The following is a 19299-nucleotide window of genomic DNA, read 5'->3' as shown; positions in this document are numbered from 1 at the left end:
AAAAAGAATAATTGGCTATTCATCACTTGGCTCTTTGTTATTCATCACTGTGACTTCTAGGTTTCTCAACATTGATCCCCAGGAGATACATCCACAGGCACCAGTGGCTGTCTTGTCTTCATGCTGAAGTCTAGGCACTGGCAACAGCTGTCTCCATATGGCCACTTAAATTATTTGAAATATACACTTCACCGCTCTGCCACTCATGGATTCTTGTCTTACTCACCTGCAGTACTTTGCAATCAAAATATCTGTTCATCGCTGACTTCACCCAGTCTGTACCAACTCTATCAGCCCTCTGAGCTTTGATCCTCGCAGGACTTCTGATGCATTTCAAGGATAACCTACTCGAATCTAGCACCTGGAACAACATGAACATAGCTTAATTTTTCCCCATGTAGATTTTAATTTGGTAAGCTGGTTTGATATCATTGAATGTAACAACATTGGAAAGCTTTGTTTTGCATGCCATCCATATAAATAATTTTGCTACAACAGTGCATTGAGGAGCACAAAGGAGAACAATAACAGAATGTGGAATAAACTATTATAGTCACGGAGAGAGTGCACTGCAGGAAGACAATATGGTGCAGAGCCATAATGAGGAAGGCTGTGAGGTCAAGAGTCCACCTTATCTTGCCTGGAACTGTTCTGTAGTCTTACAAAAGCGGGATAGAAGATGTCCTTGAGCCTGGTTGTATACATCTTCTGCCTGATGGGAGGAAGGAGACAGGGAATATCTGGGGTGGGTGGGGGTCTTTGGTTATGCTGGCTGCTTTACTGAGGCAGCGAGAAGTGTAGACAGAGTCCATGGAGGGGAGGTTGGTTTCCAAGACGTATTGAGCTGCGTCCACAACTCTCTGCGGTTTCTTGTGGTCTCAGGCAGAGCAGTTGCCATACCATGCCATGTTGCATCCAGATAGGATTCTTTTTACGGTGCATTGATAAATAAACGGACATATCAACTTTCTTCCACCTCCTGAAGAAGTAGAGGTCTACTGGAGAACTTTATTAGCCGTGGTTTCTGCATATTTTGACTGTTGCTCCTTCACTTTTCCCCTTTTCCTGCATTTCACTTTCCACCTGTAGTCATTATACCTCCGTTCCTTACACTCAGGTAGACTACCTTTACAAATCTAAGTACCTGTTTTCTTTAATGCTGCTAATCCAGGTTCTACTCATTATTAAACCATCTTGACCTCCCATGGTATCTTCCAAATAGCAATTGAGGTGCTTTACACTCATTCTTAAAGTGCAGAAACTCCATCCATAACTCTTGGTCCAATTTTCAATTACCCCCTCCATTCCCTGTGACCCTCTCCATCCAACATCATCTTTACAAGTACAGAAGATACAACTTCTGCTATCCTTACAAACAATCCAACCATTTTCTTTCAGGTCTTTGAAGATGTTTTTGCTGCCTCGGTCTTTTACCCTGTGTTTCTTACCATTTCATGTTTAAAAACCTCTCATTGGAGCAATAGTCCTTCTTAAAGTCAGAAATAAAGTTGTATGTGACTGTGGATATGAAGCTATACCCTTGTATTTCTTGTTGCATCCACAACTTTGAAAACTCTATTTTTGCTCAAGAAATCCTCCATGTTCCAGTTGGGTGGAATTACCCTGATGTGATTCTGTAAATATATATCAAATTGTAGAGAATAACCTGCAATAACTTCATGACCCACTCACAACCCCATAACCCCAGAAATGTTAAAATTGCTTGCTTCTATTCTTCATTTGTATACTAATATTGGTCAGCACACTGCTATGAGCTTTGAAATACACACCTTAGGACAAAGAACAGTACAGCACAGGAACAAGCCCAACAACCCATTCAGTTGTGGCAAAATAATTAAGCAAATTACACCTAATCTCTTTGTACCATATCCTTCTATTAGGCATATTCATATGCTTACCAGAGCCTCGTAAACAACTCGATCATACTGGTCACCACCACCACCCCTAGCTGTGCACTCCAGGCACCCACCATTCTCTGTATAAAAAAATCCTCTTCTTTCAACTTTCCCCCTTCATCTTAAATACATGATCTCTAGTATTTGACATTTTGACCCCGGGAAAAGATACTGTCTGTCTATCTGTCTATCATTGGTCATTCAGCCTTCATTGGTCCAGGAAAAGATCTTACTTTGTCCAAATTCTCCTTGAAGCACATGTCCTGTAATCCAGGCAGCATTCTGGTGAACCTCTTCTGCACCCTCTCCAAGGCCTTCTATAATGGGGCGACCAAATCTAAATGCAGCTTATCTAGAATTTTACAAAGCTGCAACAGAGCTTCCTGACTCTTGAATTAATAAATAATAATACAGTAACTTATTTACTAATAAAGTAAAACATCTTGTACACCTCTTTACTATCCTAACCACTTTCTGGGAGCTATGAAGTTGGGACCCCAAGACCCTTCAGTACTTCACCACTGTTGAGGGTCCTGCCATTAGCTGTGTACTTTTCATTTATCAGAATCAGAATCAGGTTTATTATCACTGGTATGTGATGTGAAATTTGTTAACTTAGCAGCAGCAGTTCAATGCAATACATAATCTAGCAGAGAGAGAGAGAGAGAGAGAAAAAATAATAAATAAAATAAAACAATAATAAATAAACAAGTAAATCAATTATGTATATTGAATAGATATTTTAAAATGTGCAAAAACAGAAATACTGTATATTTTTTTAAAAAGTGAGTTAGTGTCCAAAGCTTCAATGTCCATTAAGGAATCGGATGGCAGAGGGGAAAAAGCTGTTCCTGAATCATTGAGTGTGTGCCTTCAGGCTTCTGTATCTCCTACCTGATGGTAACAGTGAGAAAAGGGCATGCCCTGGGTGCTGGAGGTCCTTAATAATGGACGCTGCCTTCTGAGACACTGCTCCCTAAAGATGTCCTGGGTACTTTGTAGGCTCGTGCCCAAGATGGAGCTGGCTAGATTTACAACCTCCTGCAGCTTCTTTTGGTCCTGTACAGTAGCCCCTCCATACCAGACAGTGATGCAGCCTGTCAGAATGCTCTCCATAGTACAACTATAGAAGTTTTTGAGTGTTTTTGTTGACATGCCAAATCTCTTCAAACTCCTAATAAAGTATAGCTGCTATCTTGCTTTCTTTATGACTACATCGGTATGTTGGGACCAGGTTAGATCCTCAGTGATCTTGACACCCATGAAATTGAAACTGCTCACTCTCTCCACTTCTGATCCCTCTATGAGGATTGGTATGTGTTCCTTCATCTTACCCTTCCTGAAGTCCACAATCAGCTTTTTTGTCTTACTGATGTTGAGTGCCAGGTTGTTGCTGCGGCACCATTCCACTAGTTGGCATACCTCATTTGATCTCCCAAAGTGCAACACCCAACACTTGCCCAGACTAAATACCATCTGCCATTTCTCAACTCTATCTGTAATCTGCTACATCCTTTAGCAGCTTTCTACACTATCCACAATGCTATCACCTGCAAATTTGCTAATCCGCCCATCCACATTTTCACATACAGCAGAAGTCCCAGTACAGATTCCTGTGGAAAACAACTAGTTACAGACATCTAACCAGAATAAGAGCCATTGACCACTACAGTCTGTGCTCTACGGGCAAGCCAATTCTGAATCTAAACGGCCCAGTCACCATGGGTCTCATGCACCTTCATTTTTTTGGACGAACCTACGTGAAGGACCTTGCCAAACCATTTATTAAAATTCATGTAGGGGACATCCACTGCTCTACTTTCAATGATCACTTTCACCATCTCCTTGAAAAACTCAGTTAAGGAATCAACATCTAATACTGGAAAAGCAGAGATTTCCTTCAGTGAAATAGCAAGGAGAGAAATATATTCACTTTGGTTCCTGCCTGGGTACTTTTGGAATCCAAGTCAGATTTTTCACAAACTTGAGATAACAATTGGCTGCAGAATGAGCTTCTGATCACATCTCCATGCCATCTCAAAACTGCCCATGTACGGAAGCATTCATCTATAATTTTGTTAACTCAAAATTGGTCTGCTCTAATGCATTCCTGGCAGGCCTCCATTATATAATATAAATCAGTGTTCCTCAGAATTCTGCTGTCCAAGGCATAGCCTGCTCCAAGTCTCATTCAACCATTGTCCTGTATTTTTCTGACCTTTGCTGGCTCCCTGTATATTAAAGTCTCATTTCTTTTCAATTTATTTTTTTCTGTCTCTTTAACCCAACAAGCCTTGATGGCCTGCATGCCCTTTCAATTTTTGAGCCTCACTCGTTCCTGTTTGCAGTTGTTCCCCCAAATGGTAATTATGCTGCCTTGCCCATAACCTCTGCAATTTCTTCCAAAAACAGTTCTGCCTTTCGCTCATCCTTTAACGGATTCCATGAAAATCAGCATTCTTGATCAAGCTTTTCCATCTCCCTTCCGATATATCTTCTGGTTCCTGGTGTTAATTTTCCTTTGCTGATATTCCTCTCTGTCCTAGACAGTCCCTCAGGATCAAGAACGAATTGCTTCCACTCCAGTTCCATGGGTTCTGAGGTGACTGTTGAGGCCAGTGTTGAGGTTTAAGTTTAGTTGATTGACATTTGATTGTACACATGTATCAACAATGTTCTTCCAGACCAAGGGTGCACAACACGATACATATAACTCACACTAAGCAATAATACCACAAGTAAGTTAACAAATACTAAGGTGCATTTATGACACAAGTTAAAACGTAAACAGTATAACACTACTGGAGCTTCTATGTGATGAGACGCGGGTGGTGGCAGGGAGCTCAGTTGTCTTACGGCCTGGGGAGGAAGTTGTTTCCCACCTAACAATTTGTGTCCTAATGCTATAATGCTTCTTCGAGTCATAGAGAAATATAGCACAGAAACAGGCCCTTTGGCCTGCCTAGTCCACGCCAAAACCATTTATACTGCCTGGGCCCATAGCCCTCCATATCCCTACTATTCATGTACCTATCCAAACTTCTCTTAACTGTTGAAATTGAGCTAGTGCTGGCCAGATCATGCCACACTCTCACAACCCTCTGAGTAAAGAAGTCTCCCCTCATTTTCACCTTAAGCTTCTCACCTTTTACCCTTAACTCTTGACCTTTGGTAATAGTCCAACCCAATCTCAGTGGGAAATGCCTGCTTGCATTAACCCTATCTATACCCCTCATAATTTTGTATACCTCTATCAAATCTCCTCTCAATCTTCTACATTCTAAAGAATACAGCCCTAACCTATTCAATCTTTCCTTATAACTTAGGCCTCCAGACCTGGCAACATCCTTGTAAATTTTCTTTGCACTCGTTCAACCTTACTTACATCTTTTATTGTAGGTAGGTGACCAAAACTAGATGCAATACTCCAAAATAACCCTCACCAATGTCTTATATAACATACCATCTTCTGTACTCAATGCTGTCTACAAAGGCCAATGTGCCCAAAGCTTTTTTTATGACCCTATCTACCTGTGACGCCACTTTCAACAAATTATATACCTGTATTCCCAGATCCCTTTGTTCTATCACACTCCTCAGTGCCCTACTGTTCACTGTGTAAGACCTACCCTGGTTGGTCCTACCGAAGTGCAAAACCTTGCACTTATCTGCATTAAGTTCCATCTGCCATTTTCCAGCCCATTTTTCCAGCCTGTCCAGATCCCTCTGCAAGCCATGATAGCCTACCTTGCTATCCACTACAACCCCAATCTTGGTGTCATCCACAAATTTACTGATCCAGTCAAACACATTATCATCTAGATCATTGATATAGATGACCTGGGTGATGGTCGGGGGTCACAGCGATAGTTAGACAGATGGGAGTGATCATCGACAATCCAAGGACCCTGCGTGCGCAGTGCTCTGGATAAATATCTCTGATGGTGGAAGAGAGACTCCGATGATCCTCTCAGTAGTCTTCACAATCCTTTATAGGGACTTGTAGTGAGATGACTTGCAATTCTTGTAGCAGACAGTGATGCAGCTGTTCAGTACAGTCCTGACAGTGCTCCTCTAAAAATTGGTTAGAATGGGGTTGGGGAGCCTTGCTCACCTCAATCTCTTCAGTAAATGGAGATGCTACTGTGCTTTCTTGACCAAAGAGGTGGTGTTGAGAGACCAGGTGAGATCGTCCATTATGTACACTCTCAGAAACTTGGTGCTTCAAACTCTCTCCATGGCGGAGCCATTTACATGCAGTGAGGAGTGGTCAGCCAGCACCTTCCTGAAGTCCAAAATCATCCCTCTGGTTTTGTTCACGTTGAGACTCAAATTGTAGTGCTCACACCATCCTACCAGCCATTCTGCCTCCTTTCTGTACGCCATCTTATCATCGTTATTAATGAGGCCAATCACTGTGGGAACAGCACTCTTCATATAGGGCAGGAGGTGACTGATAGGGTGGGTGGGTAGCTTGTGAGGAGGAGCTCTTTTTCCGCATCTTGCTCGAGATGTCTGTGTGTTCCAATGATGGACTAGAGGTTCCTACTACCATTCCAAATGCACCCTCTTCACCTTTTTAATGTTTATGGGCCAGAGGTTTCAAGAAGTTTGTGAGGGTGTTATATTTCTTTTAGGGGGCTTTCAACACATCCTTCAATCTTCTTCCTTTGTCTGCCTAGTGATCTGTTCCTAGATCACAGCCAGGAGTAAGGTTTCCGTTCTGGGCACCTAGAGTCAGGAATGGGTACAATGTGGCCTGTCCAATGTAGTTGACTGACTCGAGCCTCAATGCTGAAGATGCTGGTGTTCCATCATGGGTATGGCTCACTCCACTATCAAGGATGTTTACAAGAGGCAATGATTCAAGAAGGTGACATCCATCCAAACCGTGCCCTCTGCCCGATGCTGTGATCAGGGAGGAGCCTGAAGACCCCACACCTCAACGTTCAACAACAGCTTCTACCCCACTGTGTCAGGTACTTGAATCAACATGAAAAACGCTAACACTACTTCAGACTACATTTCTTTTCTCTCTCTCCCTCAAGTTGCACTAATGTCATAATATTTCTTTTGTTGTGTTAGTTACGTATAACTTATGGTAATTTGTCATGTTTGTAATGTACTGTGCTGCTGCTACAAAAAGCTTATTTTCATGACATTTTCTTCCCCAGGTATGCATGCCTTTGATAATAACCTTGAACTTGAACTTTTTATCTGGGAGAGAATGTTAGTTATCTTGTTTTTCCAGTTATTTTTGAAGTGATGGTGTTGGTCATATTTTCCTAGAGCCTGTTGTATGTAATCCTTGCAGGGCAGTAAGTTTCAGAAAGGGCAGGTTTATACAGGACCATCCTTTCTTATGCTTCAGTGAATGGGTCAACAATGGCTTGAGTGTTTGAATAATGGGGTTTGGATCATCTTGATCCGAGAATGAACCAACTTGCAATGATTTGCGACTTGAAAGAGATTATATAAATGTAAGTTGTTGTTGAATTTTGTATATAGTTCTGGGAGATATATGAGACCACAATCTTATTAAGGGTTTTTAAATGAAAAAAAGTACCATGAATTGAGACAATCTGCAGAAAACAACATCTCTTACCTCAATGCCATTGTCTGTGGTCATGCATTGCTCACAACCATTGCCACAACTGCCTCTCAGTTCACAGACGATCAACAAATGTGTTATATAGTGCTCCCTTGGAAGTTTTCATGTTTTATTGTTTTACGATATTGAATTACAGTGGATTTAATTTGGTTTTTTTTGACACTGATCAACAGAAAAAGACATTCGCGTCAAAGAAAAAACTAATTTCTACAAATTGGTCTAAATTTATTACAATTACTAAACACAAAATAATTGCATAATTAATCAATTCCTTCAAGTCAATATTTAGTAGATGCACCTTCAGCAGCAATTACAACCTTGAGTCTGTGTGGATAGGTCTCTATCAGCTTTGAACATCTGGACACTGAAATTTGTCCCTATTCTTCTTTACAAAATTGATCAAGCTTTGTCAGATCACATGGAGATTGTGACTGAACAGCCCTTTTCAAGTCCAGCCACAAATTCTCAATTGGATTGAGGTCTGGGCTCTGACTTGGCCACTCTTGGACAACAACTTTGTTTCTAAGCCATTTCTGTGTAGCTTTGGCTTTATACTTGGATCATTGTCTTGCTGGAAAACTAATCTTCTCCCAAGTTGCAGTTCTCTTGCAAACTGCATCAGGTTTTCCTCCAGGATTCTCCTGTATTTTGTTGCATTTGTTTTACCCTCTACCTTCACAAGCCTTCCAGGGCCTGCTGCAGTGAAACATCCTCACAGCATGATGCAGCCACCACCATGCTTCATGGTAAGGATAGTCTGAAGTATAGTCGCGTTTAGTCTGAAGGACAAAAAGCTCAATTTTGGTTTCCACAGACCATAGAACCTTCTTCCAACTGGCTTCAGGGTTTCCCACATGCTTTCTGGCAAACTCTAACCAAGATTTCATGTGAGTTTTTTTCAACAGTGACTTTCTCTTTGCTACTCTCCCATGAAGCTGCAACTGGTGAAGCAACCAGGCAACAGTCGTATGCACAGTTTCTCCCATCTCAGCCACTGAAGCTTGTAACTCCTCCAGAGTTGTCATAGGTCTCTTGGTGGCCTTCCTCACTAGACTCCCTCTTGCATGGTCACTCAGTTTTTGAGGTAGGCCCGCTCTAGGCAGATTTATAGCTGTGCTGTATTCTTTCTGTTTCTCTGCAACTGGCTTAACTGTACTCCAAGAGATATTCAGTTTCTTGGAAATTTTCCTGTACCGGAAGACCACAGTCTGTGCGGATTGGTGATAATATATCCTCCTCGCTCATGATCAACACTGCCGCACCTGAGAGGTGTGTGCTTAGCCCACTGCTCTAATCTCTGTATACACATGACTGTGTGGCTAGGCATAGCTCAAATACCATCTACAAATTAGCTGATGGGGGGCATATAGGAGTAAGATATGCCAACTAGTGAAATGGTGCCACAGCAACAACCTGGCACTCAATGTCAGTAAGACGAAAGAGCTAATTGTGGACTTCAGGAAGGGTAAGACAAAGGAACACATACCAATCCTCATAGAGGGATCAGAAGTGGAGAATGTGAGCAGTTTCAAGTTCATGGGTGTCAAGATCACTGAGGATCTAATCTGGTCCCAACATACCGATGTAGTCATAAAGAAAGCAAGATAGCAGCTATACTTTATTAGGAGTTTGAAGAGATTTGTCATGTCAACAAATACACTCAAAAACTTCTATAGTTGTATCATGGAGAGCATTTTGACAGGCTGCATCACTGTCTGGTATGGAGGGGCTACTGCACAGGACCGAAAGAAGCTGCAGAAGGTTGTAGATCTAGTCAGTTCCATCTTGGGTACTATCCTACAAAGTACCCAGGACATAGTTAGGGTGCAGTGCCTCAAAAAGGCTGCGTCCACTATTAAGGACTTCCAGCACCCAGGGCATGCCCTTTTCTCATTGTTACCATCAGGTAGGAGATACAAAAGCCTGAAGGCACACACTCAGCAATTCAGGAACAGCTTCTTCCCCTCTGCCATCTGATTCCTAAATGGACGTTAAAGCTTTGGACACTACCCCACTTTTTAAAAAATATACAGTATTTCTGTTTTTGCACACTTTTAAAAATCTATTCAATATACGTAATTGATTTATTTACTATTATTATTTTTTTATTTTATTTATTATTATTATTTTTTCTGTCTGCTAGATCATGTATTGCATTGAACTGCTGCTGCTAAGTTAACAAATTTCACGTCACATGCTGGTGATAATAAACCTGATTCTGATTCTGAAACCCATCTCCTGACTTGTGTTTTTCAATACCCTTTTTGTGGAGTTGCTTGGAGTGTTCTTTTGTCTTCTTGGTGTAGTTTTTGCCAGGATACTGACTCACCAGTACTGACACCACTGAGTGTCCAGATACTGGAGTATTTTTACTAAAATCTATTGACACACCTTGACTGCACACAGGTTTATATATAGCTAGGACACCTTAATTATGTGACTCCTAAAACCAATTGGCTGCCTGAGTGAAGATTTGGTGTGTCATATTAAAGGGGGTGAATACTTGTGCAATCAATTATTTTGTGTTTTCTATTTATAATTAATTTAGATCACTTTGTAAGATCTGTTTTCACTTTGATACAAAATAGTCTTTTTTCTTTTGATCAGTGTCAAAAAAAAAGCCAAATTACATCCACTATGATTCAATGTTGTAGAACAATAAAACATGAAAACTTCCAAGGGGACTTTTTACAGGCATTGTATAATACTGATGTTTTGTGGGATTACTGACAGTGATTTGATGCTCTCTGTTTTGCAGCAACTGAGGAATTCTGTAAACATAGCAGCTTGTTTTTTTTTGTTATAACGAGCTGCTTTAAAGATCCAGCAGTAACTTGTCAAAGTATGAATATCCATGGTTTATTGAGTCTATGCTAGCTGCCTGCAAAATGCCTGAACCACAAATCACTCTGGCATACGTACTTCTTCTTTCACTGCTAATTTGTTAGAATATGCGACTCTTGTCCTTGAAAGGTTCGAGGTTGAACGAATAATACTGAAACAACTCAAAGGGATGAATTAATGGAAACACTGAGTCAAGATTTTAATGGACGAAACTGTGTGTGGTAGAAAGGAATCCAAGGCATAATGTGTTAACTATGTACCGTAAGCACCACTATAGGCACCAGAAGGTCAAAGTTTAACAGAAAATCATAACCTATAGAATAGGCAGAGGGTGGAAGCAATCCAGGAGGTCCAGCACCTCACTGATATCCAGGACATGCATTAATTCCTATGACTGCTCATAATGGAAAAGAACCGCGATTTCATGCATCTGGAGTACCTAGAAGCCCAACATAAATGGTGGATGGAGCACGCCATCTTACAAGCAACCTGCCTGCCTTGTCGAAGCACCTGCTACCCCACTTGCAACCACCCTAGGTGCCTCAGAGCCCACGGAACTGGAATGGAATCAAATCAACCTTGACTCCAAGGAACTTTCAAGGAGAAGTGAGAGTACTTTGAGGGGTATCTACCTAGTGAATCTGTTTTTCAATTTTGGTTCCTGATTTGATGTTGGTATGCAATGCTACTCCAGGGAACGACTGATATTCTTTACTGCTTCACCATCAGGCCTGGGAACCCTGGATGAAATTCCCTTTTCCTAATTCAGGGCTACTGAAGCCAATTGTGGTAATCTATTAGAGATCAGGTAATTTACAGTGGAAAAACTTGACTTGCATTCTGCTTATACAGAATTGATCTGTATGAAAAGCTTTTTCACTGTACCTTGGTACATGTGATATTAATAAACCAATTTATTCTACACCTTGAACTTATCCTAACACCTGGCTTAATGGTATTGAAGTGTGGGTGTCCATCTCCACTAGATCATTAAAGGAGTTTTCTTTCGTAATCTTTTGTGCAGATATCATTGTGTGCCCATTACTTGGAGTTCTGACCATCTGCAACTGCTAAAACAAATATTTTTGTTTCAGAGGGGTAAATGTGGAAGTAATTTAGTAAAGTCACATCATTACATCTTTTGTGACATTCTATTAGAGTGCTAGAGTCTTAGAAATAAGACTTTTAAAAAAGGGCCATATATTGTATCTGAGTCACAAGACTGAGGTTTCAAGCTCTTCCCATCCTTGAGCACAAATTTCAGCTGAGGGTTCATTGCTGAGGTGGTTTTTTATCTTTTTTTTAATCTGGTTAACATTTAATACTCATCCCTAATTACTCAAAATGTGCTGGCAAGTCCCTTTTTGGAAACACTACAGTCCGTCTAATGAACATACTCCACAGTGCCATTGATGGGAGTTCCAGGAGTGAGATACAGCAGCAACAATGAAGAATCAACGTCAGAATATAGTGTGACTGTGCACCTGTTGTCCTTGTCTTTCTTGATAATAGAAGTTATGTGTTGGCAGGAGCTGTAGGAGCAGCCTGGGCAAGTACCACAGGGCATTTTGTAACTGCAGTGTGGTCACTGTGCTCCAGTGGTGGAGGCTATGTTGATTCAGCAGATTGCTTTGTCTTGAATGATGTTGAGCTTCTTGAGTGTTATACTGCACTCCCGATGATACCTTTCAGATGATATATTAAACCAAAGTCCCATTTGTCCTTTTTGCTGCAAGTACCTCAACGAGCCAGAGACATAGTAGCAGAAGTGTGATCGCTTGAGTTGAGTATGGTGTTCTAAGGGTTTGCCTTTTGGTCGGTCCTCGGGTGGCTGGAGAGACCAGTTCAGGATCCACATATTCTGGTGCACTATTGGCAAAATTAAGTGGTGGCTGTGGTTAGTGGTTGAGTCCTTTGGTTGTTTAGTCTCTCCTTTTGTAGTGCCATAATCAATGGCAACTAATCACAGTGCTTGTGGGAAATTACTGTGTGCAATTGATTTGTGTATTTCATACATTACACTTAAAACAATACCTTATAGGCTTGGGATTATTCATAAGACTATAAGACCATAAGACGCGGGAGCAGAATTAGGCCATTCAGCCCATCAAGTCTTCTCTGCCATTCCATCACGGTTGATTTATTATCCTTTTCCTCCCCATTCTCCTGCCTTCTCCCCATAACCCACAATGCCCTTACTAATCAAGAACTTATCAATCTCTGTTTTAAATATACTCAATGACTTGGCCTCCTCAATTATCCATGGCAACAAATTCCACAGATTCACTACAGTCTGGCGAAAGAAATTCTTCCTCATCTCTGTTCTAAATGTAAGTCCCTTTATTCTGAGGCTGTGCCCTCTGGTCCTAGACTCCCCCACTATAGGAAACATCCACTGCATATCCATTCTATCTAGGCCTTTCAATATTTGATAAATGTCAATGAGATCCACTCCTCATTCTTCTAACTCTTCTCAAATGTTAACCCTTTAATTCCCAGTATTATTCTCTTGAACATCCTCTCGACCCTCTCCAATGTCAGCACATCTTTTCTTAGATAAGAGTCCTAAAAATGCTCTCAATACTCCAAGTTTGGTCTGAACAACGCTTTATAAAGCCTCAGCATGACATCCTTGCTCTTATATTCTAGTCCTCTCGACATGAATGTCAACATTCCACTTGTCTTCCTTACCACTAACTCAACCTGCAAGTCAACCTTTTGGGAATCCTGCACAAGGTCTTCCAAGTCCCTTTGCATCTCTGATTTCTGAATTTTCACCCAGCTTAGAAAATAACCTATGCCTTTATTCCCTATACCAAAATGTATGAAACTGTCACTGCTTTGCCCATTCTCAGAATCTGTGTAAGTCCTTCTGCAGACTCCCTGCTTCCTCAACACTATCTGCCCCTCCACCTGTCTTTGTACCATCTGCAAACTTGGCCGCAAAGCTATCAATTCCATTATCCAAATCATTGACAAAGAACATGAAAAGAGGTGGTCCCAACCAACTCTTGCGGAACACCACTAGTCTGTGACAACCAACCAAAAAAGTCCCCTTTATTCCCACTCTTTTCTTTCCTGTAATACCATGGGCTCTTATCTTGTTAAGCAGACTCATGTGTGGCACCTTGTCACATTTCTTTCTGAAAATCCAAGTCTGCCCCCTGACACTCTCAAATTTCTGGTATACAGTTAGTGTCTTCCATAGTGAATACTGACACAAAATACTTCTTAAGTTCTTCCGCCATTTCCTCATCCCCTATTACTATCTCTCCAGCTTCATTTTACAGCAGTTCAATATCCACTCATCGCTCTCTTTTACCCTTTATATATCTGAATAAAAAGTTTTGGAATCCTCTTTTATATTATTGGCTAGCTTTCCTTCATATTTCATCTCTTCTCGCCTTATGATTTTTTTAGTTGCCTTCTTTTGTTTTTGAAAGCTTCTAAATCCTCTACTTCCCACTAATTTTTCTGATACTGTACTATATGCCCTCTTTTTTCCATCTATCCTGTGTTTGACTTGCCATGGTTGCCTCATCCTCCCTTAAGAATACACCTTCTGAATTGCCCCCGAAACTCCAGCCATTGTTGTTCTGTTGTAATCCCTGCCAGTGTCCCCTTCCAATCAACTTTCTCATGCCAGATCCTTTCTTATGCCTCTGTAATTCCCTTTACTTCACTGTAATATCAATACTTTAGCTTCTCCTTCTCAAACTGCAACATGAATTCTATCATATTATGATCACTGCCTCCAAAGGGTTCCTTTACCTAAGTTCCCTGATCAAATCTGGTTCATTAATCAACACACAATCCAAAATAGCATTTTCTTCAGTTGGGTCAACCACAAGTTGCTCTAAAAAGCCATTTCACAGGCAATTTTCAAGTGCCCTCTCTTGGAATCCATCACCAACCTGTCTTTCCCAATCTACCTGCATTTGAAATCCCCCATGAATATTGTAACATTGCCCTTTTGACATGCCTGTTCTATCTCCTGTTGTAATTTGTATCCCACAATCTGGCTACTGTTTGGAGGCCTATATATAACTACCAATCAGGGTCTTTTTACTCTTGCAGTTTCTTAAGTCTACCCAGGTCCTGAGGTTATGAATGGCAAATTACATTTTTTAATAAATTGTTTAGCTGGGCGTTTTTCTATTCTAATTTTGCAGTTTATCCCAACCCAACAGCACTCTTATTATTTAATAACCTGTAACCCTCGCTTCCTCCTGCATGCTCTCTGAGAGCCCCACAGGTGGAATCCCTTTCCACTGTTTTACCTAACTGGCCATTTGTCATTTTCACCATTGATTGTGAGGGCAGCCGAACAGCTGAGCCCGATCATGTCCACACAAATGCACTTTGCAGCAGAGGTCACTGGTTTGTGTTCAGAGACAGAAAGCCCGGCTGTTTTTAACCCCTATAAATCCAGGAATGGTGAGAGCAGTTCTGCTTTCAAAACTGCTGCTAAGTGTGTACAAGAGTTTGTTGTGCTGCCACAATATGGTTTAATGGGTGGGTTTGATAAAGTCAGAATTGTGCATTCTTCTTGCAAAGGAAGCATATTACATTTGCAGAGGTCACGAGCTATATATAGGCCTAGAGATTGAAACCAATTGCATGATATTGGCTGAACAACAATTATTTTCTACCAGGAAAACTACTCACTTTGTTGTTGGTTCTTCGAAAGTTCTTTTCCCTCTGATATTTCCATACTTGTGCATGGCAACATAGATACTGGAGAAGGCAATTCAGCCCCTTGAGTCTATTCCAGCATTCAATGATATCATAGCTAATACGTGACCCAATTGCATGTACTCATTTTTGCACCATATCCCTATTAGTTTTAGTTGGCACAAATGTACAGGGTCAGATTCAACATTAACATTTGACAACTGTTATCTACGGAAGAGAATTCCAAACCACGAGCATGTAGAAATGTTTTGAAACTTCACTCCTGAATCCAAGTCATATTCAAGGAGTGGCACCTTAGGAAGGTGACCTCCACCATTAAGGATCCCCATCACCCAGGCCATGCCTTCTTCACACTGTTACTGTTGGGAAGGAGGTACAGAAGCCTGAAGGCACACACTCAGCAATTCAGGAACAGCTTCTTCCCCTCTGCCATCCGATTCCTAAATGGACATTGAACCCTTGAACACTGCCTCGCTACTTTCTGTTATTTTGCACCACTTACTCTAACGTATCTATTTAATATATACTTAATGTAACTCAGTTTTTTCCTCTATGTTTATTGTACTTCTCCATGTTCATTGTTCTGCTGCCACAAAGTTAACAAATTTCATGACATATGCCAGTGATATTAAACCTGATTTTGATTCTGAACTACAAATGTAAAGTACTGGAAATCCTTGGAGGGTCTATATGCATTTGTGGAGAGAGAAACAGAATTAACATTTTATCTCACCTTATCATTTCCCTTAAATATCATAAACTTCAAACAAGTCACCCCTTGACCTAAACTCTGGGTCTAATTTGTGCAACCTCTCTTCAATTTAACTCTTGCAGTCCAGCCTGTGATTCTGGTGAACCTACACCATTCCCCCTCCAGGCCCAGTATAATCCATCCTAAGCATGGTATTAAGACAACTGCTCCCAATGTTTCCATTGTGTTCTCACCAAAACCTTGTATAACTGTGGTATAACCTCTACTAATTTGTAATCCAGCAAAAAAAAACAAACAACGGCATGAATTTGGTGGGTTGACCAGCATCTATTGGGAGAAAGGAGTTGCTGCATTTTGGGTTGAAATTCTGCATCAGGACTGATTCCTTACCCTCACAGATGCGGCTCAACCCACTGAGTTCCTCCAGTAGATCGTGCATTGCTGAGATTCCATCATCTGCTGTCTTTTATGTTTCCAAATCCAAAGGCCTGCCTTCCAGTAGCCTTTTTGAATCTTTTCTTTATCTCCCAATGGCGTGTAGTCATTGATGTACGAAGTCTCTTTGGACCTCCCCACTCTCAGATTTCGCCACAGAGAAAATGCTAAGTTCTATCCTTTTTAGGTTCTAAGTGGTTGACCTCACATTTGGCTACATGAATTTCCATTTGTCAGTCTTTCCCATTTATATGTTTCTATTTTTGTTTGAGCTTCAATTTAATATTGATCACAATGCTACTTATTTTTATGTCACTGGTAGACTTGGATATGTTTATTTCTCCATTGTATATTGCAGAGTTTCCCACTAGTTATGTCCTACCATTCTGAGTACCTGCCTGTGATCCTCTGCTCTCTATCCCTTGATGCTCAGCAGATTTTCATGCAATGTCAAACAAATGTGGTCAGTTACAAGCCACGTTTAATAAATATAAGTAATTCAATCGTCCCTATTACATAAGCTGTGAACCAAAATTAACAGCGCTGTGAGATATTTCAATTTTCTTCAGTTCAGTCTGCTTGATAAAATTACCTTACGTAATTCTGCACGGCGTTAATTTGTTAAATACGCTTCTCCTTGTGATTTCAAATCTAAAACAACGTAGTGAGGTGTGAAAGGGTTACTGTTAGTGTTGTCGGACTTCAGTGAGAGCCCGTGTGTATGTGAGGGCGGGAGGGAGGGTTTTACTAACACCACCAGTAGTGGCTGCGGTACATTCCGTCTCCTGTAAACACGAGGTCGCACACACTCAGCCAGTCAGTACCTCTCTGTCAAGCTGGGAAACGGCTTCTCCTGCACCAGAGACATTACAGCAATGACACCTCTCCTGCGCGTGTGTTGGCTGCTCTTGGCAGCCCGCGGCTCGGCGTTTAATCTGGAAACAACTAACACGATCGCAAAGGAAGGCGAGAAAGGGAGTTTGTTTGGGTTTTCCGTAGCTTTACACAAACAAAACGGCTTGGACGCTCAGAGTTGGTGAGTTGAAAAATATATTTTGAATATGTAACGTTTGTCTGAATTGATGCCAGATAAACTGCAGGAAAGATAGAAAAAGTGCAGATTGATCAAGAAGTGTGAATTTTATTACTTGCGGCTGGGAGAAGCGGCAAAGGATGATGTTTACAGAAGATACTTACGCAGACGTGACGTTCACAGATTAACGGAACGGAACAACTGATTTGTCTGTGTCAACTTATTTTTAATATATCTCTTTGCGAGTATCCCAAAAAGGCAATGCTTATACTTCTGGGGCACATTTAAGTTTTTTTTTAGAGCTTAGGTATTGAACCCGGCAGCCGAGTGTTACCAAACAGTGAATTCTTTCTCACCATCCTTGCGTTGAAGCAAGTCTGTTATTACCGTGCGGAGTTGTACATTAACTAGCCCGTGTTCCTGTATGTATAACGGCATTGCAAGGTGCAGTGGGAGTTCTAACACGTCAATGTCTGTAGTTAAACTTGAAGGTTTGAATGCAGGCGGCAACATATTAAAACGTGATTTATTCCGTGTAATCGATGCAGAAATCCCTTCCAACCCTGCTTTTAAATAAACAAACAATTGTTTTGTGGAATTTAGAAAGATCGCTGCAGCGCCGGCCGATCTGTCTCGATAGTGATTTCAACCTGCGAGAGCAGTCTTTAGCCGCCTGCTCTCCTCCCCAACCGAATCGTTTTATGTTTTAAAATCTAGCTGTCTTGGTGGGAACCACTCATGAATTATTTAAGAGCGCTTGATAAAATCTACTGCGGCCAAAGAACTAATTGACAATGCTGGGACAATGTTGGTTTAATTTTAGGGCATTTGAGTTGGGATTCAGGCGTGCACTAAGTTTATACTTCAAATTGTCGACCGCGTGTGAATACTCGCATGGCATAGCTACACACTGACAACGGAAAAGTTGAAGTTGGTTAACTATATGGATTCCCCTTTGCTTCTGAGTGGAAAGATTGCACGTTCAAGCCCAATTCGGACCAGGATCGTGCATGAATTTCAACGCCCACATCTTGTGTCCGGCTGTAGGATTGCTGCCCAGTCGCAGGTGCGCCCTATTCGACAAGACCATCCCCTTAGAACAGAGTTGAGGAGGAATTTCTTCAGCCAGAGGGTAGTGAATGTGTGGAACTCATTGCCACAGACAGTTGTGGAGTCCAAGTTATTGGGTATGTTTAAAGTGGAGGTTGATAGGTTCTTGATTAGTCAGGGTGTCAAAGATTATAGAGAGAAGGAGGCAGGAGAATGGGTTTCAGACGGTTTATAAATCATCCATGATGGAAAGATGAAGCAGGCTCGATGGACTGAATGGCACCTTTGTCTTCTTGTTTTATTCTCTAAATCCTGATGGTTCTCCCAGGTGGATGTTAAAGTTTCCATGGCACATTTTCTAAGAGAACAAAAGAAAGTAAGGATAGGAGTGAGCCACTCCTCAAGCCTGCTCCATCATTCAGTTTGATTATGGCTGATCTACCTCAGGCCTTTCAACTTCTCCTCTATGCTAGCTTCCCATAGCTTTCAATTTCCTGATCTTTCAAACAAGTGCTTCCCAGTCTCCCTGTCAATATTTATCCCCCAATCAATACTAAAACTAATTATCTGCCCAATGTCTGTGAAAATAAGGGAAAAAAACTCAAATGCTGAAAATCTAAAACAGAACCAGAAAATCTGGAAACAATCAGCAAGTCAGGCTGTATCTGTGGGAAGAGAAACAGAGTTAATGTTCCAGGGTGAAGGCTGTTCATCATGGGAAGGAGACAACAGAAGCTTGTAAAGCTGCAGGGAGGATGGGAGGAGGAGTGTCTCTGATAGGATAAAACAAAGGTGACCATGGGGTTAAGCTGTAAACAAGGTTTTCTGATCAATGACAGAGTGAGAACATAGTCCTGCTTGTCCTTCCCTGTAGTTTGCAAATCCTACATTCTTCTCTCAATGTTTCTCACTCTATAGCTGTCCCCACTCACATTGTTCAGTTATCCATGTTTGCAGCTTAGTCTTGTGGACACACCAGGGATTGCAGATGCTAGATTCTGGA

The 19299-nt window shown here is 41.3% G+C and overlaps 1 protein-coding gene and 1 long non-coding RNA gene across 4 annotated transcripts in view; one reads left to right on the top strand and one right to left on the bottom strand.

Annotated features, from left to right (window-relative positions):
• Positions 1–19299, bottom strand: part of LOC132384683 (uncharacterized) — a 94715-nt gene that overhangs the window by 19613 nt on the left and 55803 nt on the right. The window contains exon 3 of the long non-coding RNA XR_009508983.1: positions 227–361. This is a non-coding gene — a long non-coding RNA (uncharacterized LOC132384683). The remainder of the gene's footprint in view (positions 1–226; positions 362–19299) is intronic.
• LOC132384679 (integrin alpha-7-like) overlaps positions 16758–19299 on the top strand; it is a 187657-nt gene continuing 185115 nt past the window's right edge. For all 3 annotated transcript variants that reach the window (XM_059956042.1, XM_059956041.1, XM_059956043.1), the window contains exon 1: positions 16758–17249. In XM_059956042.1, the coding sequence (XP_059812025.1) occupies positions 17089–17249 (161 nt within the window). In that variant the 5' untranslated portion in view covers positions 16758–17088. The remainder of the gene's footprint in view (positions 17250–19299) is intronic.

Source organism: Hypanus sabinus, chromosome X1 (genome assembly GCF_030144855.1).
Source record: "Hypanus sabinus isolate sHypSab1 chromosome X1, sHypSab1.hap1, whole genome shotgun sequence".
Lineage (NCBI taxonomy): Eukaryota > Metazoa > Chordata > Chondrichthyes > Myliobatiformes > Dasyatidae > Hypanus > Hypanus sabinus.
Note: the sequence above shows the minus strand (reverse complement) of the source record. Positions and strands in the feature narration are given on the sequence as shown.